Raw genomic sequence first — 27,554 nt, forward strand, 5'->3', positions numbered from 1 at the left:
CTTCAAGGTCGCCACGCCAACATGCCGCTTTAGTTTAGAAATTCGTGGTAAAAGCGTCATGTAATTCGATTGACAAGGGAAAATGCGACGACTAAACGAGACCTCGACGTGCTCCAGTCCGTACAGATACTGAAAAAATCGAAGCCTATCGATGAGATCGCTACTGAGGCCCAAGGCCGCCGGACCCTAAAGTTCGGTCGTCTTGATGTAAATTTCTGCGGTCTTTATGTAGCGTAGCTCAGGTATCAAAGGAAGGTTTTGAGTCGAATGATAAACCTCTGTATCACAGAGAATGAAAGCATTCGTAGCGTTGCCAAGGTTGGCAGCTTCATGACGAATGAGACGGCACGTACGTAGAAGCGGGAATGGTTGGGATGTCAAGCTGGAGGGGAAGCCAGAGACTTCAAATCTCCAAGTTTCGTACGAGGGGTAGATGGTAATGTCATGGCCTCCGAGAGCATACCCGTAGATTCGGACACGGATCTCTGGAGGCAGACGAAGGAGGGGCGATTCCCGCTAGTTGTGGAGGTTGCTGTAAAGAAGGTCAGTGATCTGCGAAGTGACGAGAGCTAGGGTCGTGCTTACATCTCGTCCATATTCGAAGTGATCGATTGATGTGGCGAACTTCAGACTTGGCTGCCAGAGTGAATCTGGGAGCTTGCTGATGTATGCCGCTCACGTCTCGGGGGGATCGTAGTTAAGATATAGTCTCGAGAGACGCTTGCGATTGTCGAGGACCAGTGAGACAGAAAAAAGTTTGGATTCGTAGAGCTGTACAGTTTGGTATAGTCAGTTCACGCCACGCAACAAGCGCTTGAGGGGACCCTGATCAATAAGGCAAATAGCAAAAACGGGGTTTGCTGTCGATTTTACTGTCCCAGTTTCAATACTGTTCTTCAAACAATTATACATCCTCTGTATGGTACATACAGTTCCTTGAGTGCATATCCAGGTAGCCACCTGTCCAACTCCGACCCGCTATGCGACAACTTGTGTAAAAGAAAATTGAACGGATGTCTGTGACTTAATTTTCTTGTCCTGTGCTACCCAGCAAGTTTCCGCGTCTTCAAGTGTCTGCAAGACCTAATTGTACGCGTCTGGCGGCAGATTGGGCTGGCTTTGCGTGAATAGCTCCCCCGCGCGATTCAGATCCCAGCCTCCCGCTTCTAAGCACTGTATCGCATAGTCTCGTTTAAGATTTGTCGCTGACTGAACATATGTGATCATCTCTTCTTTCTGTTGATCAAATGTTGGTGTTGGTGTAGGTAATGGCGCGCCGGCCGTTGGCTGTGGTGTCGCAACCATTGGGGCATCCGTGATCATACTTGCATCGCCAGCCACAGACTTATCAGTGCGAACTTGGGTCCCATTCAGAATCTTCAATTTCGGGAACCAAGCTGTGAGTTCTTCTTCCCAGCCGATGCTGCTGAAAGGTTCGATGATCAGGTGCTCCAGCTTCCTGAAACGACCCTTCCAGGGTTTTAGCGCATTGACCGAATTAAATGCGTTGCCGCTCAGATCAAGGTTTTTGATGTGATTCAAAGTCTTGCAAAGATCGAACACTACGTTGAGATTTGTGATGTTGTTCCCACATAATGTGACGCTTTCGATGGCTGCCTCCTTGGCTTCTCGGGTTTCGAGCATCTCGTCGCAGATGACCATGAGGGCTGGAAAGAACTTCTTCTGTGTAGACTCTTGTCGAAACATCCCGCTCTTTGCAACTTCCTCATCGGTGGCGATAGCTGAGAAGTTCAATAGTTTGGTGGACGCATCATAGCGCCGTGCTAAGAAACCTTTGAGGAGATCCACAGTGTTGCTTGTTGCTGCTGCTCGATCTGGTTCGACTTGTTGCTGAGATTCGCCCTGATTCTGAGATCTTTCACTGGGTGTGTAGTAGTCTCCGCGACCTCGACCTCGGCCACGCCCTCTCCCACGTCCTCCTCCTCGAGGCGCAGACATGCTGACTCCTTGTGATAGTGAAACGAGACGAATGAAATCTTGTTGTAACGCAAGATTGGTGGGGGAATAGAAGTGTGGGTGTTTTCTGACGGTGGGATTTGTAGTGTATGTGAGTTGACTGGTGGGGAGCGAGATGTACAATGTGAAAGCAAGAAGGTAGGTTTTATGTCAAAACTAGCGCGATCGTCCGTGCACGATGATCAGCCACAGCCATTGATTGGCTGTAGACACATAAAGTCCTCACAATAGAACAATTTAGCATTGCTAGGTCCCTGCTAAGACAGACTTACAGGGATGCTCGGGGAACGAGTTTTGGACCGATAGGCTGATTGGCCAGGCATGTAGGCTTTCCAGGCATCATTCGACGTTGCTGCCTGGTCGCGTCTTGATCTTGTCATATGTATGCATTTTCTACATGTACGCCCAAGACTAAATGTTACAAGCTGGCAATTCCCAGCTCAGCTCCAAATGCTCTTGACCTCTCGGTTCGTAGATCTAAGCCTGTTAGGCCCACCAAAATCCAAATAGCCGAATAGATACACCGTAACTCCTGGCCTACAGCCCACGAATATATCGGTCAGACCGCTAGTTGCTGTCCTGTCCAAATTGTAATGAAACAGATTTCCCGAGTTCAGTTCGAATGAATCTTCTTGATCTTGTTGACGCCTTCGTAAAGCGCACGGTCAACTGCGGCAGCCACTGTGAGTGTACCGCCAATGACGGCGCACAGACCAACGAGAAAGCCAGAGAAAGACTTATCGCGCACTTCGCGATTGATAACCTTCATTGGCGAGATATCCTGTCCCACGATCAGTTCATGTTGTTACCGAGACAGGCAAAATGCAGGACTTACATATGAGAAAAAGACACCCGGGATGCCACCACGTGCATGAATGCGCTCCTTGTGACCTTCCTGCTCGTCAGTGCCACCCTGAAGACTCCTCTTGTGGCTTGTAACGGAGTATTGATGCGTTTCGATGCTTCCCTTGTGGTTTCCCTCAATGACCGCACCGACGTCTTCGTGTGTAGGGTTGGGCGCCTCCTTCTCCCAGCCAAGCGGCAGGTAAGCAGTGGAGACGACCTTGACAAAGTACATGTAGTTGAAAGCCTTCTCGTCTGTGTGCTGGTCGGTACCATCCAGAGGATTGATGTGGTGGTTCGTCCAGCCACCTGGACCAAGTGCTTGGGGATGCTTCGCCATGTTCTGCACCACCTCGTCGTTGAGCTGGGGACCAAAGCGGAGGTGATGAATCTTGTGGGTGAAGGTATGCGCATACTCGTCCTTGAAGTAGTTTTCGAGGTCATGTACGTGTAGGTTGCCGTTGGAGAAAGACTTTCCAGGGGCAATGTGGAAGTTGCCAATGACCTTGTTGACCTTGATACTACCCTCGAGACGACATCCTTCCTGGCGCTGTGCATCAAGGTGTTCGGCGTAATGCTCACGCTCGCACTGCTCAACACCCTCGCCACGGCCGAAAGACCACGATACCGAGGCGTAAGCGTCGCGTACTTCGTCGCAAGTGTTGCAGCAGCCGGACCTATGTGCGTTGGTGGGAGCGGGCGCGCCGTAGCATTCGCCGCAGTAGTCGGGGGCAAGATGAGAGGCTTCATCTTTGTGTCTATCGCATATGTCAGCTATGCTCCCGTTCTGCGCAATTGATGTGAAGCCGCAAGGTAGGAGACTCACAGATCAAGAGCCTTAGTCTCGATGTCCGTGCTGCCCTCCTTCTCGGGGCTCAGTCGCACTTTGTTGATACCGTGTGCGACACCCATCTGCAGCTCGCCGGACACATCCATGATATCGAGGGTGAGCAACTCGCAAGGCATTCGCGGGAATGTAATGTTCAAGCTGATCTGCATGCGCTCGCCTCTGCCCTTGTCTACAACCAGCTCAGGGCGGACTATCACCCGCCTGTAGTCTGCCCACTCGCCTAATGTCAACCATAAGATCACCAGCAAGCTCACGATTGTGACAATTCCTCCAGAGGTTGTGCGGACGCGCGCATCTTCGACGGTTTTTGTGAAGGCGTCGAGACGCGTGAAAGCGGACTTGGGCGGCATCGTTGCGAATTGCACTGCAAGCAGTTGGGATCGAAAGGGTGTTCAGGGTTGTGAAGCGTGGATGTGAGACCGGGGAGTTGTAGCACGGGCAAGCAAGTGTCTCGGTCCGCGTACCGAGAATTGCAATTGCAGACGCAGTTGCAACAGCTTGTCGAGAGACGTCAAAGGAGTGAGAGGCCTGGCAAGATCAATGCCGTGGCAGTAATATCATTGTACAGAGAGAAGTGAACTGGAGACGCGTGGTGTTTGCGGCGCTCGGCTGAGTAAAGGACAGCTATGCGCTCTGGAACGCCGTCAAGGTACCCGTGCACTAGCGCAAATGAGGCAAAGAACAAGGTCGAACGCCGACAGGGCACAGCATTAGCGGTAGTTATCTGCCGTGAATTATGATCTAAAGTCTTGTGACGAGCTACGATATGGACATGTTCGACATCAGCAGTATGGTACATGTGCATATGCACCCGCTGAGAGCTGCTGCACTACGCAATATTATGCATGTGACGCGTGCAATAATCGCCACCATTTAGTCCTTCTTCCACATCTTGGAAAAGTTCCAGTCGTTCAGAAAGCCGCTCCCAGCCTAGATTTACTGTCAGTCCGTGGCATGAACTGCCTCGTAGGAGCACTTACGCAGAGATAGGTAGCAAAGCTGAGCCAGCCTAGGTAGGGCGCAAGCAACCACCCACACGTGGGATCGACTTGTCCCCAGACATAGGCGAGGTAGCCGACAATACCACCGAGGGCAAGGATGTCGACCGTGGCTGCGATAGGTCGTCCGAGGCCAAAGTACAGTGGTGTCCAGATGAGGTTGAGGGCCAGCTGAATCGAATACAATGTTGCTCCCTGCTTAGCCAGCGCTACAGTCTGGGGATTGATGGAGGTCGTCCCAGTTGTCCACGCTCGGTAGGCAGTGTAGCCCATCGTTGCGTAGAGCGCGGTCCATACCGGCCCGAACACCCAGCCAGGGGGGTGAAGGGGGGGCTGTCTAATGGCTTTGTATGAAGCCTGAGTTACAGAGGCTGCAGGAGTCAGCCACAACGCAGATAAATTGGACTCAAGGCCACCTACGACTGATTGAGAAGCCAACCGCAGTACCGCAGGCGACAGGCAGAAGGATGGCAGCTGCTGGGTTCTCGAACAGAAAGCTTGGAAGCGTGAGCGAGGGAATGTACGCGGTCATCTTGACGGCTGGGATAGGTCGTCCGCAAACACCAGATCAGTTGTTACAGACAAGCACCAAGGCTATCGAGAGATTTTGTAGTTGCGCTCGTGTCTCGCGATGCAGGTACGTAATCCCGCAAGCTTTCATCGAGGATCGAGGATCGAACCTCCATGCCTCGGTCGTTCTCACGGACGGTGGCGGCCCACTTGCCGCGCGCCGTGCAGTCCGTGCCTGTCTCGCGTCGTGCTAGCCCGTTCCATCTCCAGCCGCCGCGACCACTTCACCCTTCATCCACACGTCTGCCTCTCCTTCGCGAGCAGGACACTTTTCAGCATCTTCGTGAGTGCATTCGCTCTTATTCTTGCTGCAGCCTCATCTTGTTCGTATCTCCCCTTCGTACCGAGCTACCGCTACAGCTCCCCTAGCTTTGTCTGCCAGACGCCAGCCTCTTAGCTACCTTCCATCTCCACCTTTCTCTTCTTACGGTGCAGCTCGCGTGTGATCAATCGCATCGACTGCTGTCGTCATCTTGTTCATTCTTCATTGCTGCCACCCTCTCCAGACTCGTCGCGTTCCTCTTGTCACTTGTTTGTCCTCTGTCTAACCCGAGGCCACCATGGCAAACAGCACCCTTCGATTGTCTGGCGCTTGTCTGGCGTCACGTCCATCTGTCGATACCGCATACCCTGGCTAGCAGTGCCTCGGTGGTTGCGTCGATGACTGGCTCATCACACGCTATATAACACTCTACGTTGAGCTGCCGCTGCTACTCTGCGACAATGGACTCGTACACGTGAGTAGTTTACGAGCAAGCGACGCAGACAAGGGCACTGACAGTACTCAAGCAGCACCCGAGAGGACTCCAGGCCGCCAGCCGACTCCTACAGACGACGTTCCCCGGGTAAGCACGCGTTGGACGCCTATCTAGCACTAGCTAATCTTCTCGCTCACAGCACCCGGAGATCGCAGGCCTAGGCGACGCTCGCGCTCGCCTCAAAACATCGATAGGTACCAGCCGGACCGCGCACGAGACTACGATCACCCGCGCCGCGATGGAGGCCGCCGCCGCTCCTCTCCCCCACCTGTTCAGGCCGGGATTGACCGCTACGTTCCTGGCCAGGATAACTTCGCTCCTACCTTTACGACCAACCCGATCCCGAATCCCATGTCGCTCGAATACCAAGTTGGCTTCAACTACTTCGCTGAGTGGTGGCGCGTTGAGCAGGTTATGAAGGAGGAGAAGGAACGTGCAAAGAATGGTGGAAGGAAACCGGTGCTTAAAGGCGAGCGTGAGGCTCGCGAGGAGCGAGGCAAGGAGCGTGAACTCATCCAGGCCGCGTACGACGAGTATAAGGAGAAGCTCCAGGTGCAAATGGCCAAGACTTTTGTGGACAAACATAAGGGCGAGGAGTGGTTCAAGGAGCGCTACGACCCTGAATACGACAATGCCTCCAAGGAGAAGCTGCGCGGGTATCGCCATGGCATCTACGCCGACTGGGAGCGACAGATTGAGGAGGGATACTTCGACGAGTTCACACTCGAGGGTATCTACAAGAACGACTCAAACGGCGCGGGCGGAATCGTCGAGAAGGAGGAAGGCGAGACCACTGCAGCAAACGAAGTGCTGGGTGTGGGAGATCTTCTCCCGTGCAAAGGAGGCGAGATTCGTGATGAATCGGCCTTCCAGCCCACACTCCTGATCAAGACCATTGCTCCCACTGTCAATCGGGAGAAGGTTGAAGAGTTCGCCAAAGAGCACCTTGGCGAAGGTCCTGGTGGATTCAAGTGGCTCAGTCTCAGTGATCCCAACCCGCTTAAAAAGTGTCATCGCATAGGATGGGTCATTCTACATCCCAGTGACGAACAGCCTATGGTCATCGACGATCGCGGTGATGCGCGCGACGATGAGGGAGAAGATGGAGCTCTCGTTGAGGAACACTCCGCTCCTGCTCCGCAAAGCACAGCACAAAAAGCACTTGAGGCAATCAACGGCAAAACTGTTGAGGATGAAAAGCGCGGGAATTTCACGTGTCACGTTGGTGTGCATGAAACCCCTGCAGCACCTCGAAAGAAGGCACTCTGGGATCTCTTCTCAGCACCCGAGAGAATCGAGCGCGATTTGGAGCTTGCTGAGAGGCTTGTCAGGAAGCTTGACAGCGATTTGAAAGCGGCCAATGAAGATGAGTTTGGTGAGGTTGACGGTGTGGCCAAAATTGAGCAGCGTGTGGAGGATCTTCGGTCAAAAGGTTGGCTACAGCCTCCAGCCAACGCTCCTGCACCTCCCAAAAAGGAGCGGGACCCTGAAGACCTCGAGGAGGGAGAGGATGAAACCATGGACGACGAGGAAGGTGCCTACGACGAAGAGGTCGATGACGAAGACCTTTTGGTCAAGAAGAAGAAGCTTGACCTGTTGATCGAATACCTTCGACGTGTGTACAGCTTCTGCTTCTTCTGTGTCTTCGAGAGCGACTCGATCCACGAGTTGGTTCGCAAGTGCGCAGGAGGTCATCTTCGACGCCCCCGCGCCAGCTTGACCACAGCAGCCAAGGCAACTGCCAGAGCCACAGCCACTGGCGAGCCTTTCCCCTACAAGAAGTCTGAGTCAGGTGATGCTGAGAACGGCGAGGGCAGTCCCGTAGCAGAGCGCAAGCCTATGAAGCTGAGTGGGAAGAACCAGCAGCAGCTACAACGGGCGTTTAACTGGGTGAAGACATACGAGGAGAAACTGCTGCAACTACTCGAGCCCGAGAATGTTGATCTGCGCAAACTTGGTGGCAAGCCAATTGATGAGGCTATGGAGGATGAATTGGCCAGATTCTGCAAACAAGAGGACGAGTCTAAATGGCGTTGCAAAGTCCCAGAATGTACGAAGTTGTTTAAGGGACAAAACTTCTGGCGCAAGCACGTCGAAAAGCGCCATGCGGAGTGGCTTGAGAAGTTGCAGAAAGATGTGAGTACCAACGATGAGACGGATCTCCCGTACACAGCTAACGAGTAACAGCTCGAACTTGTTAATAGCTACGTCCTTGACCCTGCGCACATTGCTCCGTCGCGCAGCGACGCGAACAGTAACGGCCACTTCCCAATGGGCAATCACGTTCAAGCCACCGGCACACCACGCGGGTTCAATCTTGCCAATATGAGCATGGCCATGTCAGGCAATGGCATGAACGCAATGAATGTTGGAAACATGTTCAACCCAGCCATGGGTGGCAATTGGGATCCCTCCCTTGGTACCCACGATGCTGGAGCGATGCGTCGCGGCGGTCAGCGATTCAACAACCGCTCCGGACCATACGACAAGCAAAACCGCGATCGTCGCAACGGCCCCAGCGGTGGTGCCGGCCGACTAACGCCTCCGCGCGGCGGCCGACCAGGCACGCAACGGTACGGCGACGGCGGGCCTGGGCCTCTGCAGTCTACGCAGGGCCGGCAGATTAAGAGCTACGAAGACCTCGATGCTGTGGGCGGAGGTGGCAGTGGTGAGTTGAACTACTAGCCACGTCCGAAGCCGAGCTACACCCACAAACAAGGATGCGTTGGGTGCCCAGGTGGTGTGCCTTGATCTTATGGTGGGCGTTGGGGGTCGCTGTTCCGATTTACAGGCTAGTTATTATTTGATGTGCTTCGAAGAGACCAGTCATGGGCCACGGCGTTATTGGTTCGGCATGTGCTGCACTTCTGTGTACGCTTGTAACTTGTACTCATGGAAATCTTATGGTAGATAGTCAAGGCAACTCATGATTAAGTTTGCGATTGTTGTTTCGAACAACGGGGTTGAGGTGCAGGCGCTGGTTTCAACCGGTCTCATCGTATTGCAGCGTGGGATGAGATGCCTGTGATCCACTTGGCACGTGGTCCAGACCGCGATTCAGAGGTTGAGGGCAGGGTCAAGTGCGAGACAGGCACTAGAGGTGAGCTGCCATGGAACTGCGGTCGTCTGAACGGCTGCGCTTCTGACGCTCTCAAAGCGACGCAGGTGACGGACATGGGTGCATGCATTGAACAGCTGGGGTTGAACACCGCAGCTGGAGTTGAACACCGTCCGGAAAGATCAGAAACTGCGCTCCAGAAGCGTACGCGTGCGTATCGGTAAACGAAAAGGAAAGATCGTTTGACTGCAGCCAAGGTACAAGGGCACATCAGGTGCCGTGCGTTCCTTTGTCGCCCGTGCAGTCCGTCCGCGCAGACCAGGTGGATTCGCCAGGCGCGCGCTGATTGCCCGGCCTTACCGGCTAAGCCATGAGTGACGCAGTCCTGCCCACCAGCCACAGTTCTCTGCGCGCCCGCAGTGCCTTGCGAGCCGACAAGCATCGACGCAGTGTCCGCTGGGCGAATCGACAGTCGTCTTGATCTCCGACGAGGCCGTCTTGAGCATCGTGCACGCATACCCTGGCCAAGTCCGCTGGTGGAGCAGCGTGTAAGCCCCAGCTAACAGCCACACTTGGGTTGCAGGTGAGCCGGGCGTCATACAACACGCGTCGACATTACTTTATTGCTTCGCCGTGCTCGCGGGACCGAGCTTTCTATATAACTATTGTCGGATCCTTGCCAGCTTGACGCCTGCGCCCTCTTTCTGCCCCTCTTTCCCTTGTCCGTTTGTTTATCATGGCCCAAGGCACCCCGCCTAGCCTGGCAGTCAACGGTATTGCAGCGCCCGCCATGGACAATACGCCCTCCGTGTCCAACTTCGGCGAGCCTCAGACCACAGACGCAGGGCGACCGGGCCCGCGACGAGTAGACACCAGCTACACAATGGTGTCCATGATGTCGGTGCCGCCCGAGGGGTCCATCTTGACCGGCAAGCAGGAGCACTGTAAGCAGCCGAACACCGGCCGCCCGCAGACACTGACAAGCGGGCAGACCTCAAGCGCGAACTCATCTCCCAGCAAACCCAGTTTGAAATCTCCGAACTCTCGTCTCCCACTGCCCTCAAGCGCTTCGGCGCACCCTTCCACTCAGACGCCGGCGAAATCGCTCCAGAAGACTCCGAGCTCCCACTGCTGCGCTACATATTCGTCAACCATGTGCGAAATTTCCCGTTCCTGGACAAGGCCAAGGAGAAGGAGTTCTGGCAAGACAAACTGCAAGTGGTGAGTCGGTGACATCATTCCAGACACTATGGGCGAATGCTGACAATACCATGTGTGCAGTTTCTCCAGTCGTTCGCAAGCAAAGACATTTCGTCGTCGGAAGACCGCCTCGAAGAGACGAAACGAAGGAAGCTAGCGCTAAAGGCAGAGAAGTTGGTTGAGCTTATGATGGTCTCTGGAATTCCCACTGCGTCCGGCTACGAGGAGAGGATCCGCTTCTCAGAGATGGAGATTGTTGAGCGAGGCGCAAATGAAGAGGGTCTACACATGAATGCGCCAAGTGGACACTTCATTAATGGCTGGGATGTCAACGTCGCTGGCGTGCGCACTACATCTGTAAAAAAGCATCTCCGATATCACACACATGCGGTAGGTCAACACCTGAAAGCCCAGTCAGCCAAGTCTAATCAGCCGCAGGAATATCTCATTAGAGTCAAGCAAAGCGACGATCGAGAAATCTACGTTGGTCGACGTTACCAAGACTTCGTCAACCTCCACAAGCGCATACGTCTCGAGCTCCCTGGAAAAGTTCTGCCTCCGCTCCCTCGCAAGAATAAGAAAGATTCAATTCTGAGTTCGAATAAAGACGACGACGATGCGAGCTCCATCTCATCAGTCTCGACCCAAGGTCCAGCACCCGACACCTACCTGAAGACCGATGGCGGCGGTGGAGGATTGCGAAGCTACCTCTGGGGCGGCGGCCACAAGAAGAATGCTTCACAAACATCACTCGAGCCTCGAGGAGCACGGTCCCCGCGTGCGTCGGGAGAAGGCTTCGGATACCAACCGTCGCGCACTCTCTACCGCGAAGAGCAGCGTGTCTCACTACGAGCTTTCCTTCGATCGTTCCTAAATAATGAGAGGATTGCACATTCAAACGCTATGGCTGATTTCCTCACGCACGATCCTATCGAAATTAACGAGGAAGAAATGGACGATATCGAGAGGCGCATGATCATGGACGAGAAGCGCATACAAGAGCAGAAGCAATTCTACGAAGTAGCTCGGAAACGTGCCGCCGAGCTCGACATACACATGGAGAAGTTCAGGCGAGAGATTGTTGAAAGAAACGGCCTTTCCCACCTCTTCCAGGAGATCAGGGTGAAGAACTCGATATCGCAGCTCAAACCGGAGTACCAGAAGTTCGCAGAGTGGTTGCGAATAGAGGTTGCAGCTACCATCTACCACCTCTTCTTGGCTGAAGACAACTCGCCGGAACTCTTCGCACAGGCGAAACGGATACATTCACTCGTACCTTATGGAGTGTTGAAGAACGTCATCAGGATTGCTAACCCGGCAGCGGTAATGAGCGGCGTGCTTGATTTGTTCCTTGCGCAACCGTTTGGTGCAAGATCTTTGCTCCAGCGCATCTTCGGTATGGCCATCAATGACGGCGTTCATTCTGTTCAGAAGACGATCGACACCCTCGGCTCCACGAAAATTAAGGACGAGGTTCTGTGCGCAAAGATCAAAGCCTATGTTGAATCGGATGAAGATGTTAAACAGATACTACGGCAAGAGGCAGAGAGCGAGCAGGTCGACATTGTCGTGACGGTCCTACGATCCGATTTTTTCAAACCCGAGTTGAGCTCTCAGCAGGTGGAGAAGGTCTTTAATGCTTACGTCGCGTGGAACAACGCGGTCGAAAATGTGAGGCCGACTCGTCGCTTTAGCAGAAACAACAGCACTCGTAGCGTCAACAGCGTCCTTACTAATGCGTCTGGTCAGATCGACAAGGACTTGCGACAGGGCGCTGAACTCTTCGCGCATCTCAAACAGTATCTCAAGCTTTGTCTGAGACAACGAGACAAGCTCATGATGTTACAAATCATTGAGGAGGTAAGCATTCAGATACACAATCTATTGCGAGAGAAATGTTGGCTGACAAAAACAGCCCACCACGCTTCAACTCTTCCGCGACCTTTTCACCATTTTCTACGAACCGCTTGTCCGCGTGTATAAATCTGCGAACGTGTACAACAGTATCACTGACTTTGCCGTATTCGTCGATGACACGATCAAGACCATCGAAGCTTGTCAAAGACAGGAAGTCTCTGCAGATCCTAACCAAACGGTTCAAGCTTTCATCGATCTTTGCGCGCGTCACGAAGATAACTTCTACAAATTTGTACACGAGGTCCATATCCATGATAACGGTCTCTTTGACCAGCTTATGGGTTGGCTGGAAGGTATCCTCGAGTTCCTGCGACACGGCCCTGACAGTGGCGGCAAGCTTGACATGAATGCTTTGTTCCAGGGAGGTATGGACTCGGGCAGCATTGATAAGCGGAAAGCTATCAGGGAGATCAATAGTTTGATCAAGTGGCAGACCGCTCGCAAGAAGTGGCACCAGGACAAGACTCGACAGAAGATGGCGAGTGCTGGTGATGAGCCTGACCCTGTTTTAGGCGGCATGGCAGGGTTCAAGAGCAGCGACTTTGGGCTTAATGAGGTCCGTCAATACAATCCCACGCGCTCTCCATATAGATCAGAACATACTGACACCACACAGCTCGATCTCCAAGATCTCGAACTCGACGACGATGCCACCGACTCCGACGAAGAAGAAGAGCTCGACGACGACGACGATCCGATCCAAGCCGAGCGCACAAGCCGCGCACGCGCGGCAGATAAGCTCAAGAGGCGAGCGGGCGAGCCCAAGAAGCCGACGATCGAAGAAATCAAGAAGCTGCATCCGAGTTTCCTGGCCATGCTGAGGAGCGTGCTGGCGCGGTAGATGCACTTTCAAACGAGCGAGAACTACGTATTCCTAGATGACACCTAATGACAGCTGTATATGTGCAGATGGCTGAATGTCGACGTGATGAGAACAGATCTATCTTAACGCGTTTTGTTGCCGTATCTCTCAGCAATCAGTGTGCTGATCAGCCCAAAGTTTATTGCACCTGCCTTGCAACAGAGACAGCAAGAGCGAGGGTACACATGCTCGCAAGTGATTTCCTATGCATCGTATCATCATGAGTGACCGCATCATCAGGACTGCATTACCAGCTTCCTCCAATCTAAATTTATACCCAGATTTCCACGCGACCACTGCTGTCCACCTCCTCGTGTAAATGCGTATTTGTGTTGCCTACATATTATTCGCGTGGCAGAGAAGAGAGTCGCGTCTCCTATGTTCACGGCAAACGAAGGGTCCAGTGAACCATGCCAAAATCTACAACTATTGGGCCTGAATGTGCGGTATTATTCGCATTCTGGAACACGAGTAGCGGCACGAGGTGAAGGTCACAAACAGCAATCGTCCTGCACTGATTCTCTTCTCCAAACATTGCTCGTCACCTCACCATGGCGCAACACCTTCACCACAAAGAGCTCGAACACGCGATTCCACACAAATCCAGTCTTACGAGAACAACTCTTTACGCCATCCAGTCCAGTGCCACCATGCAGGTCTTTGCTCATCGTCCAGGCGTCTCAAAGCCTCGACGCCTTCTACCTGCCGCCCTGAGCCGCTCCACAGTACCAACGTAAGTCCAGCACCCAAAACCCAGACCAAAACACCAACACGGAAAGCACAATTGAAGACCAACTTCACTCTCCCCTCCTTCGCCTCCCTCTCCCAATCCGCCGGAAGATATACGCCTACGTACTCGGCAACCACCGCATCAGCCTCTACTTCCTCAACGGCGTGCTGCGCGCCCGCGTCAGCCCAGAAGACTACTACGGCCTCGCCTACGCCATGACGCTGCAGCCCCCCGTCCCTGTCAGCGCGCTCACGGCGCTGGGCCGCGTGTGTCGCCAGCTGCACACCGAGACGCGCGGAATGGCGCTCGCGCTCAACGAGGTGTGCGGGTACCCTTATCCGCTGCAACTGTTCCTGCAGCGCGTGGTGGCGTGTCGCGCGGACCCTGTTGGCGGCGTCAGGGTGTTTGTGATGGAGGCGTTTGAGGTGTTGGAGGATAAAAAGACGGTTGTCGGGCTGGAGAGGGATGTCAAGAGGGCTTTGGAGATGGTGAGAGAGATGAGGGGCATGAGATGGGTTAGTGTGGATTGGGATGGGAGGTGTGATAATAGAGGGGAGGCGTATGCGTATTTCAAGGGGAGGGTGATGGAGATCCTTGGAGGGTGTGCGAAGAATGGGGTGGAGGTTTTGGTGCCGAAGCTGGGGTTTCAGCTACCAACATGAGGCCAACAGATTAAAAGCAAGGCGAAGATGGTGTGAGTGTGTGTGTGTGTGTGTGTGTGTGTTGGAAATGTATCGCACACGGAGAGGTCGTGAGGGCTGTCAAACTCATGCATTCCTACACTGCAAAGAAAGGACAGACACAATCAACGGCCCCTTCGCTCAGGATCAGTAGCGCGGCCTCGATATGCATACGGTAGATAAGGAAATGAAGTAAGTGGTTCAATCAGCAATTAGATGCTACCACTATCACTGTGCCGTTTGCGGAGCAATGGTGGTGTTGAGCTCTGTAACTCTGGAGGACTAGAATTCGTACCAAACGTAACAAAGCCATACCTTCGGTTGCATATCGTTCTCTGGCAGTAGCATTTCCTTCGATGCAGATTGTAGGGTTGCGAGCAGGACGTCCTTCAGTCATTGAAGGGGAATGACGTAATCTCACCCAATTGGTCCATCGTAACCACGGATCTTCCTCAGTTCGCACACACAAGAAGTTTATCGGTTCACATCCCGCCAGGACGTGATTTTTGTTCCGTCACCCACTTGAACCGTTTGCGTCTTCATAAATAACCGTGTATTGCGCGCCTCATCCCTTAATCATGAGAACCGTCCTTGTCTTCGTTCTCATCGCAGCCATCTTATTTGGCAACTTCATCATGTTCTACTTCCTCGGCATCCCTAGACTCTTGCAGCAACTGATCGACAATCACCAGAAGAAGCAGAGACAAGCCGGCAAACAGGAGAGTATTGAGATGCAGACCGATGTGCACAAACGAGCCAAGGAGCGGAGGAGGAAAGAGGAGAAGCTTAGGTGGGAGCGCAATGCGGCGCGGAAGAGGAGCGGATTCTACGCGGAACTTGAGCAAGCTTATAATAAAGCTTGAGGTGGGCAGGGATCTGTATGGATCAGGGCGTTTGTTGGTGCTTCAAGGTTATGCCCTTGTCGGTACCTTCACTTTCGATCGCGCACATTTGGACCCACGAAACTTTTGCCCAGCGACAACAAGACCTTTACTTCACCCACGACCGTTCGCGCGTACATCAACATCAGTCGAGTGCATACGCACCCTGGGCAGCGACCATGGCTGTCGACTTGGCTGCTGATCGCGAGCTACTCATAACCCTCCTCACGGTTGCTGGCATCATTCTGCTCCAGATACTACTCGTCATCGCCTACCTCGCCTACCTGAACTGGAAAGGAAAAGCTAAGTGGCGACGCCTAAGCGAGCGAGGCATTGTCGTCATAAACGGACCTGCGGTATACTGGACAGACGATTTGCCAAGGCTGTCAATGCCCATTCATCCCAGCATGACACGTCTAGTTCAGACAGCTCGAGAACCAAGTCACGTTCAACTCGCCAGTCCGCCTAAAACTCCAACAGCGCAAGAAGAAGACATCGCTCGAAGGGAATGAGCTACATTGAGTGAGGGCTCTACGCCAAAAGTACACTTCCTGGTTGGACACTGAGAGAAATTGAGATTGAGATTGAGATTGAGATGCCAGAAGGATGTTATCATGTTGCCTTTCAGGTCGCTATGTCTAAGGACGGACAGAAATAAGCAGCCTCCAAACAATCCGGGTTTGCTTCTTGACGAAACCTTTGCACAACCTGTTAGTTCAATGGCTTTTGGGCCCATACAACGTGACTGTTATACTTGTTAGCGTCGTCTTAGCGAATCATCTGCCTAGTTTCACTCACAACTCTTCCATCAGATGTACTGATCGGTCCTTGAGTCCCGCTTTGATCTGCGCAATAAAAATCTGGACCTCTTCTGGCTTCCAGCCCTCGACACGAACGAGCAGACCCAGGAGCGCGGCCTCCAGAAGCTCCTCCAAGTTCACCCGGAATATACCGCCGATTTGTTTCTTAAAATAAGTTAGCCATTCGTCACCTTCGCCATAAACATCAGGTGTACTGACCAGCTTCTTGTCTCTTGCCCATGGGCCGACTGGCACTTTGCGCACGTCGTGCTGCACGTTGGTGAACCCAGCATCTTCTGCCCAGCCTTTGAGAAGGCGTCCCGGAGACCCATTTCGCCCCATCTTGTCGCAGGCTCTTATGAAAACGGTGCTGAACTCGATGAGTTTGTTGTCCTCTGTTGCGCTGCCATCTTCACTGTAGGGCAGAATGTGGAAATCCTGCAATTCGATCCAACCACCGGGGGCCAAGTTGCTGGCTAGTCAGTTCAAAGTTTCTGTGGAAGCACGGCCAGGGGTCTTGACTCACTCGTAGGATTGGCGCAGCAGTTTTGGCCAGTCTTGTATACTCCCCATCATATAGCGGATGTGAACAAAATCAAACGGTTCTCGGGGTGGCCATGGGCTCTCGGCATCGTCGATCTCGAACGACACGTTCGGTGGCACCCTGTTCGACGTGTCAGCTTCCAATAAAGTTAAGGACGCATGCTAGTCACCATCTTGGCTGTATGGGACTCAGCTCATTCCCGATGACTGCCGCGTTTGGATATTTGTCCCCCATATCCATCGCCCAGATGCCGGTCCCGGTTCCTATGTCAAGGACGCGGATTGCTTTGTCTTCGGGGAGTGGGGCAAAATGCAGCTTGTCGTCCAGCAGCAGCAAACACATGTGATGGTTCATGTCCAGTCTATCCTGCTCTTTCTCATCGTTGGGGAAGTTGTACGCTGCGAAAATCAGCCAAGGCGCTCGTTGCGGCGGGGCTCAGGCGTGTCACCTCCTTCACGATAGCTGTGGTAACGCCGGCCATTCTCCCACTTGTACTTTTCGACGCTGGACGACAAAGATGTCGCATAGCTCTGTCTGCGCAATTCTCAGAACACATTTCTCGTTTCTTCCTTAGTTCACGTACGCGTCTGTTTCGTCATAAGTCGAATCTAGGTCTGTCTGTTGTCGCTCGTTATTTCCTATTGTTGAAAGCGGGCGTCACATGCGCTTACGTCGATTGCGACCGTGACGGCGGTAGGCTGATTATCACTCATAGTGCAGGATCGATAAGAGGGGGTCAAACGGACCGGGGCAAGCGGCGAGCAGTCAAAGGTTAAGTACTGGAATGTGAAGGATCTATGCACCAAAGCGGCGGAGTAAGTGACATATCCATTGTAGTGGATCGCTGTAACCTGTAAGATTGATAGCGGCAGGGAACGGCGGCCCCGCGTGGCCTATGGGCTAAGGGACGGGAAGGCTCGCCACGGGAACTTCACCAAACGCGGCTGCGCCGAGCGCATGCACCCCACTTGTCAACCAGCCGTGACAGTAAGAAGCCCCTAAAACCAAGTCATCCTTCAGGATGGACGACTTTTGGAGGACCCCGCTCCCCTCGCGCTTCTTCAGCTCGCCATGTCGCTGCTTGCACAGCTGTACGCGCTGCGATGGCTCATTCTCCCTGCCGTCTTCGCTCTGTATTTTGCGGAGAGATATCGTAAATACAACCGCCTGCGGCATTTCAGCGGTCCTTTCGGCACAGGATGGTCCGAGTTCTGGCACTCGCGGGTGATTTTGGGCCTGCAATCGCATCTTGCATACAAAGATGTCAACGACAGGCATGGTGAGTGGCCCGACTAGCGCCGTGGGAGTACAGCAACGTGGCATGCTCATCCTTTGACAGGTCCTATCGCTCGAGTTGGGCCTAATGAGTTGATTACCTCGTCGCCTGAGTTGCTCGCGCACATGAACGCGGTTCGCTCGCAATACACTCGATCCTATTGGTTCAATGCTGCGACGCGCGTTGTGCCAGGCAAGGACCATTTATTCAGTGAACTCGATGAAGGAAAGCACACCAAGCGTAGACAGCAGATGGCTGCTGGTTATTCGGGGAAAGAAAACTCGTCGTTGGAGCCGGACATTGACGGTCAGCTGCAGGAGTTGCTTCACTTGATTCGCAGCAAGTACATCTCCACACCTGCAGTGTCGAAGCCAATGGATCTTGCGCGCAAGGTTCAGTATTTCACTCTGGATGTCATCAGTACCATTGGTTTTGGTGAAGCATTCGGCGATCTCAAAGCTGATGCGGACTTAAATGAGTACATCGAGTCCGGCGAACAAGGCCTGTTCATCGTGGCGGTGTCCACTGCGCTCGGTCTGACCAAGTACATGCAATGGCCTCCCATCGCGCGTCTACTTGGGCCATCAGAGAAAGACAAGAGCGGCTTCGGTAGGATGATTGGTGTAGCCCGTAAGCTCATTGACTCACGGCTCGAGAAATCAATGACAGGTCGCTCGGATATGTTGGCATCTTTCATACACCATGGAGTCCCAAGGGAAGACCTTCTTACGGAATCTTTACTGCAAATCCTTGCTGGGTCTGACACTACTGCTACGGCGATCAGAGCAACCATGCTATATCTCATTGCACACCCTCGCATCTACCGTCGCCTGCAGGCTGAAGTGGATGCGGCCGTACGCTCAGGCTCGGTCGCATCTGGTATCGTCCAGGACGCTACTCTGAAAGGCTTACCGTACTTACAAGCAGTGGCTCGAGAAGGTCTGCGTATCTTCCCTCCTGTGACCGACGTTGTGCCCAAAAAGGTACCCGCAGGCGGCGACCGCGTCACCGTAGAAGGTAAGCAATACTATCTGCCAGGAGGCACAGATATCAGCTACAATGCATGGGGCGTACACCACGATAAAGCTATGTTCGGCGAGGACGCAGACTTATTCAGGCCCGAGCGCTGGCTGCTCGAAGAGAACAAGGCGAATGAGGAGAGGCTGACTGCAATGCGGCGCACTACCGAGCTGATCTTCGGGTACGGAAAGTATCAGTGCCTCGGGAAGCCTATCGCTTGGCTGGAGCTCACGAAGGTCTTGTTTGAGGTTAGTCAATGCTCCAGTGTCTATGATAGATCTACTAACACTCTTCAAGTTTATGCGCCACTTCGACTGGGCTTTGACTCAACCTGAAAGTCCATGGAAGTCGACAAACTACAATGGTATCTGGGTGCAGGAGCAGATGTGGGTGCTCGTCACTGAGCGAGAACAAGTCGCCTAGTCAAGGTGTTGGAAGGGAATTTTGGAAGCGAGACCTTGGAGACTAAGCGTGCAACTACAATAGGAGCACCAACATAATTGACATGAATTACCAGTAAATTAATTCCTTCTATCCCAGCTAAATCATCAATCTAATCATCCTGCGATTCCTCATGGAGCTGGAGCCAGCCTGACATAACACTGTACCGGGAGATGTGTGAGTTGCTCAATAGCTTCGGTAGTGTCGAGATGATCGGGCACCTTGAGCATCTCGAAATGCCACAGTATCAATACTATCGCCAATCTGAGTTCGATATATGCCATCTTGCGCCCAAAACAGCTGCGTGGGCCCGCACCAAAGCCCAAGTGCGGACCAAGTGTCGCGTCGAAGATTTGGCTGCCATTTGCGTCAGTTTTCAACCAGCGATCTGGGTTGAAAGCGGCCATCTCCTCCGGCGACGTCTCATCCCATTCGCCGATCTTGCCGCCACCCGCGGTGTGATAGGCAGGGGAGCGCAGCGTATCGGGGATCTTATGTGCTGGTTTGAGAATACCGCCGGACCTGCCCAGCATAACACACAAAGTGCCCTTCGGGATCACATAACCAAGGACCACAGCGTCTGTGGTAGTGGTCCGCGATATGATGGGCGCAGTCTGACTGAAACGCACCGACTCTTCCATAAAAGCATCAAGGTAGGGTATGGGTTCTGTGGCGATCTCTTTGGCAGTGGGCACGCGTCCGTCGGTGAAGGCAGCGGAGTATGCTTTGCGGAGGTCACTGCGGAGTCTGGATTGGACTTCAGGGTATCTGGAAAACCATTTCATGCTCCACATCAGCGTGGTGGATGTTGTGTCGTGCCCTGCAACCAGAAGACCGAAGATCTGCGCATGGTGAGTCAAAATGCTATTTTGGCTCAAGTGGCTTCTCTTACCTCTGAAATCATGGCCTTGGAGTGGTACATAGGTTTTCTGTTATCCCTTTTGGCCTGTTGTGTCTCCCTGTGCACCATATGGTCTATGGCATTAGTTACCTTGCCATCATCGCCGTTGATGTTGTGCATCCTTCCCACGGCCTGATCGACTTCATCAAGAATCAAATCATCCTTGACTTTTATCAGGCCAGGATACCGATAGGTTAGATACTCTGGGAATTTACTGTCAGCTTGTTGTTCCTGCGTAATAGGGTATTGTAGTGACACTCACTTCCATACACACGAGGGAATGGAGACTTTGTCACACCCTCAAACATGTCGGTGAGTTTGATGACAGCATCAAAAGTTGGCGCTAGTTCTGCCATCGGGATATCGAGAGCGCCGTCGGAGAGAATCTTAACAGACCCAGGCTGGAGAGCAGACGTCATATCATACTGCTTCATCGTGATAGTCGCTGTTTCACCAGTGCCAAACATTGCTGCCCAAATTGCCTCCAACGCCGAGTGAGTGATGTCAGTTTTGACAGGAAAAGGATGCTGCTCTGGACCAGACAGGCGCATCTTTTCCTGCCACAAGACGATCAGCTCCATGAAGGTCTTGTGTAGATGAGGCCCGGCAACTCCATGGAGGAAGCCTGGCGACATGAGATCTTGCAGCCACTTGCGCTGTAACTTGAATCTCGCATCGCTTGACTTTAGCAACGTGTGGTGCTCGTGAGCCAGGCCATACAACAGATCGCTAATCATATCAGGCTTGTCGAACTCCTTGCTTCGACGGATCAAGATATCTTGTGATTCTTTGAAGTCGTTGATAATGACTACCGGTTTTTGGAACAAGTTGAAGAAGGTCTGAGCGATCGGAGAATCATGTTTGAGGTTCTGTCGCATGTCAGCCGTGATAGAGCTTAGAGAAATATATCCTAAGACTTACTTGTCCTTCCATCCAATCCGTTATCGTTTTGCTGTGCTTGAGATGCTCCAACATGTCCGGAATGTCACCAAAGATCGATTTCGTGGCCTCCGTGTTGTATGGTACTCCCTTGATTGGCTTTGGCAGCAGCCATTTGTAAAACATGTAGGACGCAAAGAACAAGGTGCCGGTCACAACGGCTAGGAAAGATGATCCAGATTGGGTGATAAGATCCATTTTGTCGGATTTTGATACTGTGAAGCTTCAGGTAGCGTTGATTCAGTGCGGAGACAACGCAGAGTAATATATATATCTGTTGGGTCAGGAGCTTTGAGCATGTACAGAAGCAGTACTATGCGCAAGCAGGGGTGGCCCTTGTGCGAAACGCGTTATGCCCCAAGATCTTACTATACAACACGGGCAGTCAGCTTATGGGTTGCTTTTCCATGGAGCGGGAAGTCGATATCCAATGTGTCACCATCGCTGAATGGTCAACTTCTGATCAACGCTTGAAACTAATACCGCTAATGCTGACGAGCTTGTGACTGCTGACAACAGTGTGACGCCCAAGGCTTACCAAAGGTGTTGGAGTCGTGCAAGCGCGCACATGGAACTTACTGCCCAGCCCTTGACGGGCAAACTCAATTTTGCAGATGAGTATCCGGTCTTATTGGAACGTCCGTTTGTGCGGGCTCGTCGCGTAGTTCACCCGCCTCAACAAGACCATTTTGTACGACATGTTAGTTCACTGTTTCGAGTAAGAATCTTGATGGGGATGAGAGTCAACGATTCATGCATCGATCGTTAAGACCGTAACGGCTACGAGGGGCGTTCGTCTGTCAAGAAGCTTTCGAATACTCGCGCTTATTTGAGCCGTCATTTAGCCAACAGTGTCAGGTCGCTGCTGACAAAATACCAAAACGTGCGCCAAGTGCTGCCGTGTTATGATCCTAAAATCACTTCACTGAACAGCTGCCTCGCACAGCCAAGCTTGCCCACAGAGACGTGTATGAAGGATCACTGCACGCTAAGAATTTTGATAACGAGCACATATACACAAGTCGATTAGCTTGCCCTAGAAGCTCGCCCGATGAATTACAGTATGATCACTGCAAAACTGACCGCAAGGAATTTTGTTGCTGGATCCACGTTGGTCAAGACTGGACAGTCCATTGTCTCATTCGTATGGATGAACTGTGATTGGTGTATAGTGTATGCCCGCATGAAGAGAACTGCGGGGGTAATTTAGACCTGAGACATTTGCCGCTGACTACATATGCAAACATTTTGGAGAGTAAGTAGAACACTTAGTGAACTAAATCAGGAGCATTGTGGCGTAGGACACGCTTCTGTGCTTGTGCGTAAGAAGATATTCAAGTGGCTGGAAGCTCGGCATGCGTGGTGACGCCATTGTCAGCTTCCAATCACGGACATTCGGATAAACGAGGTAGCCCCGAATCTCCAGGCAATCACCTCTCATGGGTCTGTTTGGAGAAACTGTCACAACAGTCGCCGGCTAGGTGCTACCTAGGCATACTGACTTGTTTGCTTGCGCATCTCCCGCACACTACCATATGGCTCCTCCCAGAGCTCGTTCATCATCGTGAACTCCACTGCAAAGATTGCACATCCTTCACACCTGCATCAATCTCACCCCTCAAATACTCCACATGCGGAAAGCCCCACTCTTTGCTTACTTCAATCGAGTCAGATGGCACCTCAGGGGGTTCGAGAGATGCCCTTGCGTCTCGCGGAGGGTCTGCACGCTACACAGACTTTGTCGCATGCCAGGCAGTTCGACGACTGGATGATGTAACACTTGCCACGAGAGGAAACCACTCAGTATTGGCAGACGATGACGTTGAATGGACGGACGAGTGTAAGGCAGACATGCCAAGAAGAACGTTGAACAGTCTCAGGTCAAGTGGTCGCGAAAGTGGTGCTTGAGCAGAGTGATCACGCATTAGCACTGTTCTGTGCAAATTGGCTTGTGGCCTTATCTGCCATCCAGGCTCGAGGGTATATTAGCCGTCAGGTGGAAAGGGTAAAAACGTCGCGGTGCGTACTGTATCCCCGACTACGCGACTGAAAAGGTCGGAAGCAAGTTTAGGGACAGGCCTCACTCTGAAAGGACTTTCCCGGTCTTCGTTCGACAAATCTATCAGAGGCTTGTCCTACCATTTCTACAGGCTTTCTTGTCGCCGAGGACGAATACTCAAGCCATCTTCCAGAATCCAATATTGTATTCACGGTTATTGATTGTTGGGAAGTGTCGCCCGCTTATTCTGAAGATAGTGGTATATTCTCTGGCCTCCGTAAAGAACAGTCTCTGCATTCTTCGCCTGATAGTTGTGTTAGTTTCTTATCATTTTTGTGAATAATGCTGTGAGTGAGTCTTGCCTATAAACATAGGGTATGTCATGACGCAGTATGGCATTGGCAGGGGCGCATACATTTGCAGCGATACCTAAAGCAAGCACCAAATTGAGAAGAATGCACAAAAGTGACTGTCGTAAGAGTGATCTGTTCTCTATAGATCTCTCTCGTCGATCCTAGAATTCTATTGATTGTACGATCTAGATCATTTCAAGGTTCCCGTTTTGAAACAAGACATACTGTCTAACGATCTGCGCCGATATCAGTATTAATGCTACCGATTCTGAAGTTTACATGTGATTCTCGGGTTTCTCCTTGACACCCTCCTATTTCACAATTTTGTTTCTTGGTCTACAGTGATCCCGTTGGAGAGTTCAAGCCCAAAAGGTAACCCTCGAACGTATTGACCATCATACGGAATCCCTCTCCGCTCAGCAAAAGCTTGGTCGATATCTTTGTACATGTCGTACCCGTTCATCTCTTCGATAGTCAGCTTCTTCGCTTCATTCTCTACCTTGTAATTTGAGAATGCTGTATTGCTTGAGAAGCCTAAGATTATCAATATCAGTAGATGCATCATTTGTATCAAATCAAAGGGAATCAATTTACCAATGCGTTCGTTGATGTTGTACGCTGCCTTAGCGGCAGAAGCTTGAACTTTTGTCGCTCGGGGCAGGCGGACCTTTTCGTACACGGCAAGGGATTCTTTGATATCCCCAGAGAAATAGGCCTTGCTGAACAGAATACCTAGCGCCGCTGCATCTTCAATTGCCATACAAGCTCCCTGACTTTGATGGGGCATCATCTATCAATCTTGATTAGGTCACGGATGATCTGAGGAACAGAGAAACTACTTACTGGGTGGCCAGCGTCTCCAATCAACACCACAGATTCCTTGACAAGGTATGGGTAAGGTTGATGTACCCATAACCGCCAAGGCTGGATTTCAATTCCTATGGCAAGGTGTGCCTTTACTTGAGCGTCGAGCTCGGGGTATGGTGCAAGGAGGTCTGCCACTGGAAGATCTGCACCTCCCCAAGTATGATTCGCATAATCACCTGCTGAGCGGGGGAAGAAGCAATAGTAGGACAGAAGCTCACCACCATTACATGGAGAAAGCACAATCTTGTCCCATTTGCCCTCTTGACCGCCCCAATATTCAAGAGCGTTGTTGAGGGAATAGTCCACTAAACCAAGTTTTCTGGCATCTTTTGTCAAAACATTTGCGTGCAAACAGCTGGACTCAGCAGGTCGCTTCTCGGGATTCAAGCCGATGATCTTTCGAGTTACTGATCCAATGCCATCAGCTCCTACAATCAAATCATGCTGGCCCTTGGTACCATCAGTAAACGTGATGGTACCAGACTCGAGGTCTATGGTCTGGCACTAAAACGTCGTTAGATCATTACAGAGAAGAACTGATTCTGCATGGCTGGAATGCACTTACTCCATGGTTGACCTTCAGCATTGCAGGTGTTCCGACACCCTCTTCTTGTAATGCGCAGTCCATGAGCATCTTGTGCATGTACTGCCGATGAAACATGTTATAAACATATCCCCATCTCTTTTCGTAATCGTCAAGATCGTACACGCTGACTGGCTCTCCAGTCTTCCAATCTCTGTTGATCAGCTTTTCTAACACTACTGGATCGCCCTTTGCCACGTCGACACCCCATTCGTGCAGCCAACGAGTGCCATTGGCAGCACATGATACTGAGGCTCCAGCTTCTCCAGCGAAGTCGTGTCGCTCGTAAATAATAACATCATGTCCGGCTCGACGCAACGCAATGGCAGCAGACAGACCACCGATGCCACCTCCTATCACAGCCACATTCAGCCGTCTCCAGACATTCTCGCTTACGGATCCCATTGTTTGCCGTTGTTCGTTGTGGTTGACCTGAACTTGAGAAGCCGTTCGTTGACACAGGTCGCCAAATTTGCAACAGGATTGAGAGAGATGCTCGCTGTGATTCCAGGTCAGTCCACTAAACTCTGGTGATATACTCGACTTTACAAATTAAACTTACACCTGACTTGAGATATGGGCTCAGCCGTGTACAATTGTTAGCGCATGTTCTAAACTCGCGCTGCCTATCCACATGCACCCTTGTCTGGACCATCTGACAAGACTGGCACCAGAGACGCGGATAGCGGCAAGGGTACTTTCCGCATGCGCTTTAGCGGGTGCGGATCGCAGATGACGAAGCGGATCGCGTCTTATTGGTGAATTGGTGGTGCGGGTAATGCACCAGATCGGTACACTTGCGTTCTGGTCGGATAACGCACCTCCACAACCCCACTACCACTATAGGCGATGAGTGGTTCCAAGCTCACCGGAAACAACCGTAAACAGGCATTTCAACCTCACGAATGCATGCAAAACTATCTGAAACGAGCAAGAAGAGGGGAAGCCCCGGGAAACGCACCCAACGCGCTCCTTCTAGCTTCGAATGACGACCCGCGCCGCCTTGGTCAGCATACTCCGCACAATGCATAAGTATCTCTCCTGTTGATTCTCCCATATGATCTAGTACTCCGGAAGTCTGTATCTGTCTTATGATATTGTTCCTCTCCTGTCACACCACAACATTGACATCCTAAAGTATCACAATTAGCACCCACGATGCTCGGGAAAATTATTCTGGAAGAGGCGTTTGCCTTACCTCGCCTAGAGGAGAAAACAAAATGGTGGGCTGGCATGTTCAGCACAGACGCAGAGAAGCATACGCAGGAGATCCAGGATCTGACTGATATTCGCTTGAAGTTTGCGGATCAATACGGAGTTGGATATACGATACTTTCGTACACTGCTCCAGGTGTCCAAGATATCTTTGATCCCAAGGAAGCCCAAGCGCTGGCTGTTGAAATCAATGACTATGTCGCCGAACAAATCAAGCCATTTCCCGACAGGTTGGGTGCCTTTGCGTAAGTATATAACATTTCTACCTCTACAGATCGTTTCCAGAGCTGAACATTTCGTGATAGCACACTCTCTATGCACGATCCAAAGGAAGCTGCAGAGGAGTTGCGACGGACAGTGACAAAGTATGGCTTCAAGGGTGCATTGGTAAACGATACACAGAGGGCTGGAGCTGACGGCGAGGATTACATCTTCTACGACCAACCGGAATGGGACGTTTTCTGGGAGACGCTCACAGATCTCGATGTGCCCTTGTACTTGCATCCACGCAATCCAACGGGAATAGTCTTCGAGAAGCTCTGGAAGGACCGCCAGTGGCTCATTGGCCCGCCTTTATCGTTTGCTGTCGGCGTGAGCCTTCATGCGCTTGGTATGGTCACAAACGGAGTTTTCGATCGCCATCCGAAAGCTCAAGTTATTCTCGGGCATCTCGGTGAGCATATTCCGTTCGACATGTGGCGGATCAACCACTGGTTTGAAGATCGTAAGAAGCTCCTCAAGCCTGGGCTAGAGTGCAAGAAAACGATTCGCGAGTACTTCAACGAGAACTTTTGGATTACGACTTCCGGCCACTTCTCCACAACAACGCTCAACTTCGTCAAGGACGAAGTCAGTGCTGATCGAATCTTGTTTTCAGTAGACTATCCTTTCGAGACTTTCGAGGATGGCTGCACCTGGTTCGATAACGCAGAGATGAATACCGGGGATCGCCTGAAGATTGGGAGAGAGAATGCCAAGGGCCTGTTCAAACTTGAGGAATACAAAGATTCAAGTGCGAAGGTAATCTAGATAGATCAAAGCATGAAGACAAGTTGAAGCTCACATCAGAGTGTACCTGAACGTTGCTGAATGTGAGGATTTACCAGAATGACGCAAATCGTACAGACTCCGCAAGTAAAATTCATGGTATGGGCTTTACTACTCGTTCGACCCAACAAGATCCTGGCGATACGGTTGCGAGATGGTGAAGTGATTATTTTGATGATCTGTCAGGGTTCTGAACGAGGGCGAGCACAACAGCGCTGCGAGGAATCGTCGTTAGGCAGTTGCGC

General features: G+C 52.0%; 11 protein-coding genes across 11 annotated transcripts; 5 read left to right on the top strand and 6 right to left on the bottom strand.

Moving 5' to 3' along the window:
- Positions 1 to 1,083: 1,083 nt before the first annotated feature.
- On the bottom strand, positions 1,084 to 1,959 carry C7974DRAFT_306609 (uncharacterized protein; the record flags this gene model as incomplete). The annotated part of the gene is made up of 1 exon (XM_046138092.1): positions 1,084 to 1,959. One exon carries the CDS (start codon positions 1,957 to 1,959, stop codon positions 1,084 to 1,086), a length of 876 nt encoding a protein of 291 aa, XP_045999154.1.
- Positions 1,960 to 2,405: 446 nt separating this feature from the next.
- On the bottom strand, positions 2,406 to 4,293 carry C7974DRAFT_150872 (endoplasmic reticulum-golgi intermediate compartment protein-like protein 3). The gene is made up of 3 exons (XM_046135773.1): positions 3,647 to 4,293; positions 2,813 to 3,578; positions 2,406 to 2,758 (listed from the first exon to the last, which is right to left on the bottom strand). Exons 1-3 carry the CDS (start codon positions 4,018 to 4,020, stop codon positions 2,591 to 2,593), a joined length of 1,308 nt encoding a protein of 435 aa, XP_045999155.1. The 5' UTR covers positions 4,021 to 4,293; the 3' UTR covers positions 2,406 to 2,590.
- Positions 4,294 to 4,303: 10 nt separating this feature from the next.
- Positions 4,304 to 5,371, bottom strand: C7974DRAFT_332691 (benzodiazepine receptor family protein-like protein). The gene is made up of 3 exons (XM_046139123.1): positions 5,089 to 5,371; positions 4,651 to 5,039; positions 4,304 to 4,600 (listed from the first exon to the last, which is right to left on the bottom strand). Exons 1-3 carry the CDS (start codon positions 5,198 to 5,200, stop codon positions 4,544 to 4,546), a joined length of 558 nt encoding a protein of 185 aa, XP_045999156.1. The 5' UTR covers positions 5,201 to 5,371; the 3' UTR covers positions 4,304 to 4,543.
- Positions 5,372 to 5,697: 326 nt separating this feature from the next.
- C7974DRAFT_150861 (uncharacterized protein) lies at positions 5,698 to 8,848 on the top strand. Its single transcript, XM_046135772.1, has 4 exons — positions 5,698 to 5,975; positions 6,028 to 6,083; positions 6,136 to 8,132; positions 8,184 to 8,848. Exons 1-4 carry the CDS (start codon positions 5,962 to 5,964, stop codon positions 8,679 to 8,681), a joined length of 2,565 nt encoding a protein of 854 aa, XP_045999157.1. The 5' UTR covers positions 5,698 to 5,961; the 3' UTR covers positions 8,682 to 8,848.
- A 605-nt stretch (positions 8,849 to 9,453) lies between these two features.
- Positions 9,454 to 13,273, top strand: C7974DRAFT_390549 (uncharacterized protein). Its single transcript, XM_046141476.1, has 6 exons — positions 9,454 to 9,998; positions 10,046 to 10,275; positions 10,336 to 10,644; positions 10,693 to 12,114; positions 12,170 to 12,727; positions 12,788 to 13,273. Exons 1-6 carry the CDS (start codon positions 9,791 to 9,793, stop codon positions 13,010 to 13,012), a joined length of 2,952 nt encoding a protein of 983 aa, XP_045999158.1. The 5' UTR covers positions 9,454 to 9,790; the 3' UTR covers positions 13,013 to 13,273.
- Positions 13,274 to 15,503: 2,230 nt separating this feature from the next.
- C7974DRAFT_411394 (uncharacterized protein) lies at positions 15,504 to 15,846 on the top strand (the record flags this gene model as incomplete). Its single annotated transcript, XM_046143553.1, has 2 exons — positions 15,504 to 15,680; positions 15,745 to 15,846. 2 exons carry the CDS (start codon positions 15,504 to 15,506, stop codon positions 15,844 to 15,846), a joined length of 279 nt encoding a protein of 92 aa, XP_045999159.1.
- Positions 15,847 to 15,935: 89 nt separating this feature from the next.
- Positions 15,936 to 17,535, bottom strand: C7974DRAFT_150976 (S-adenosyl-L-methionine-dependent methyltransferase). Its single transcript, XM_046135775.1, has 8 exons — positions 17,340 to 17,535; positions 17,252 to 17,286; positions 17,117 to 17,202; positions 16,838 to 17,066; positions 16,651 to 16,788; positions 16,344 to 16,596; positions 16,123 to 16,289; positions 15,936 to 16,069 (listed from the first exon to the last, which is right to left on the bottom strand). Exons 1-8 carry the CDS (start codon positions 17,379 to 17,381, stop codon positions 16,036 to 16,038), a joined length of 984 nt encoding a protein of 327 aa, XP_045999160.1. The 5' UTR covers positions 17,382 to 17,535; the 3' UTR covers positions 15,936 to 16,035.
- A 27-nt stretch (positions 17,536 to 17,562) lies between these two features.
- Positions 17,563 to 19,483, top strand: C7974DRAFT_151124 (putative cytochrome P450 monooxygenase). Its single transcript, XM_046135776.1, has 3 exons — positions 17,563 to 17,947; positions 18,008 to 19,212; positions 19,262 to 19,483. Exons 1-3 carry the CDS (start codon positions 17,740 to 17,742, stop codon positions 19,385 to 19,387), a joined length of 1,539 nt encoding a protein of 512 aa, XP_045999161.1. The 5' UTR covers positions 17,563 to 17,739; the 3' UTR covers positions 19,388 to 19,483.
- Positions 19,418 to 21,628, bottom strand: C7974DRAFT_150964 (cytochrome P450). The gene is made up of 4 exons (XM_046135774.1): positions 21,228 to 21,628; positions 20,569 to 21,175; positions 20,298 to 20,509; positions 19,418 to 20,247 (listed from the first exon to the last, which is right to left on the bottom strand). The coding sequence occupies exons 1-4, from the start codon at positions 21,441 to 21,443 to the stop codon at positions 19,537 to 19,539; spliced, it is 1,746 nt and encodes a 581-aa protein (XP_045999162.1). The 5' UTR covers positions 21,444 to 21,628; the 3' UTR covers positions 19,418 to 19,536.
- A 2,125-nt stretch (positions 21,629 to 23,753) lies between these two features.
- C7974DRAFT_470762 (uncharacterized protein) lies at positions 23,754 to 25,788 on the bottom strand. Its single transcript, XM_046146475.1, has 5 exons — positions 25,610 to 25,788; positions 25,030 to 25,546; positions 24,441 to 24,968; positions 24,192 to 24,387; positions 23,754 to 24,131 (listed from the first exon to the last, which is right to left on the bottom strand). The coding sequence occupies exons 2-5, from the start codon at positions 25,450 to 25,452 to the stop codon at positions 23,914 to 23,916; spliced, it is 1,365 nt and encodes a 454-aa protein (XP_045999163.1). The 5' UTR covers positions 25,453 to 25,546; positions 25,610 to 25,788; the 3' UTR covers positions 23,754 to 23,913.
- A 149-nt stretch (positions 25,789 to 25,937) lies between these two features.
- Positions 25,938 to 27,335, top strand: C7974DRAFT_470763 (2,3-dihydroxybenzoic acid decarboxylase). Its single transcript, XM_046146476.1, has 2 exons — positions 25,938 to 26,507; positions 26,568 to 27,335. The coding sequence occupies exons 1-2, from the start codon at positions 26,206 to 26,208 to the stop codon at positions 27,289 to 27,291; spliced, it is 1,026 nt and encodes a 341-aa protein (XP_045999164.1). The 5' UTR covers positions 25,938 to 26,205; the 3' UTR covers positions 27,292 to 27,335.
- Positions 27,336 to 27,554: the final 219 nt, after the last annotated feature.

Source organism: Boeremia exigua (assembly GCF_020726555.1).
Source record: "Boeremia exigua strain MPI-SDFR-AT-0100 chromosome Unknown C7974scaffold_4, whole genome shotgun sequence".
Taxonomy (NCBI): Eukaryota; Fungi; Ascomycota; class Dothideomycetes; order Pleosporales; family Didymellaceae; genus Boeremia; species Boeremia exigua.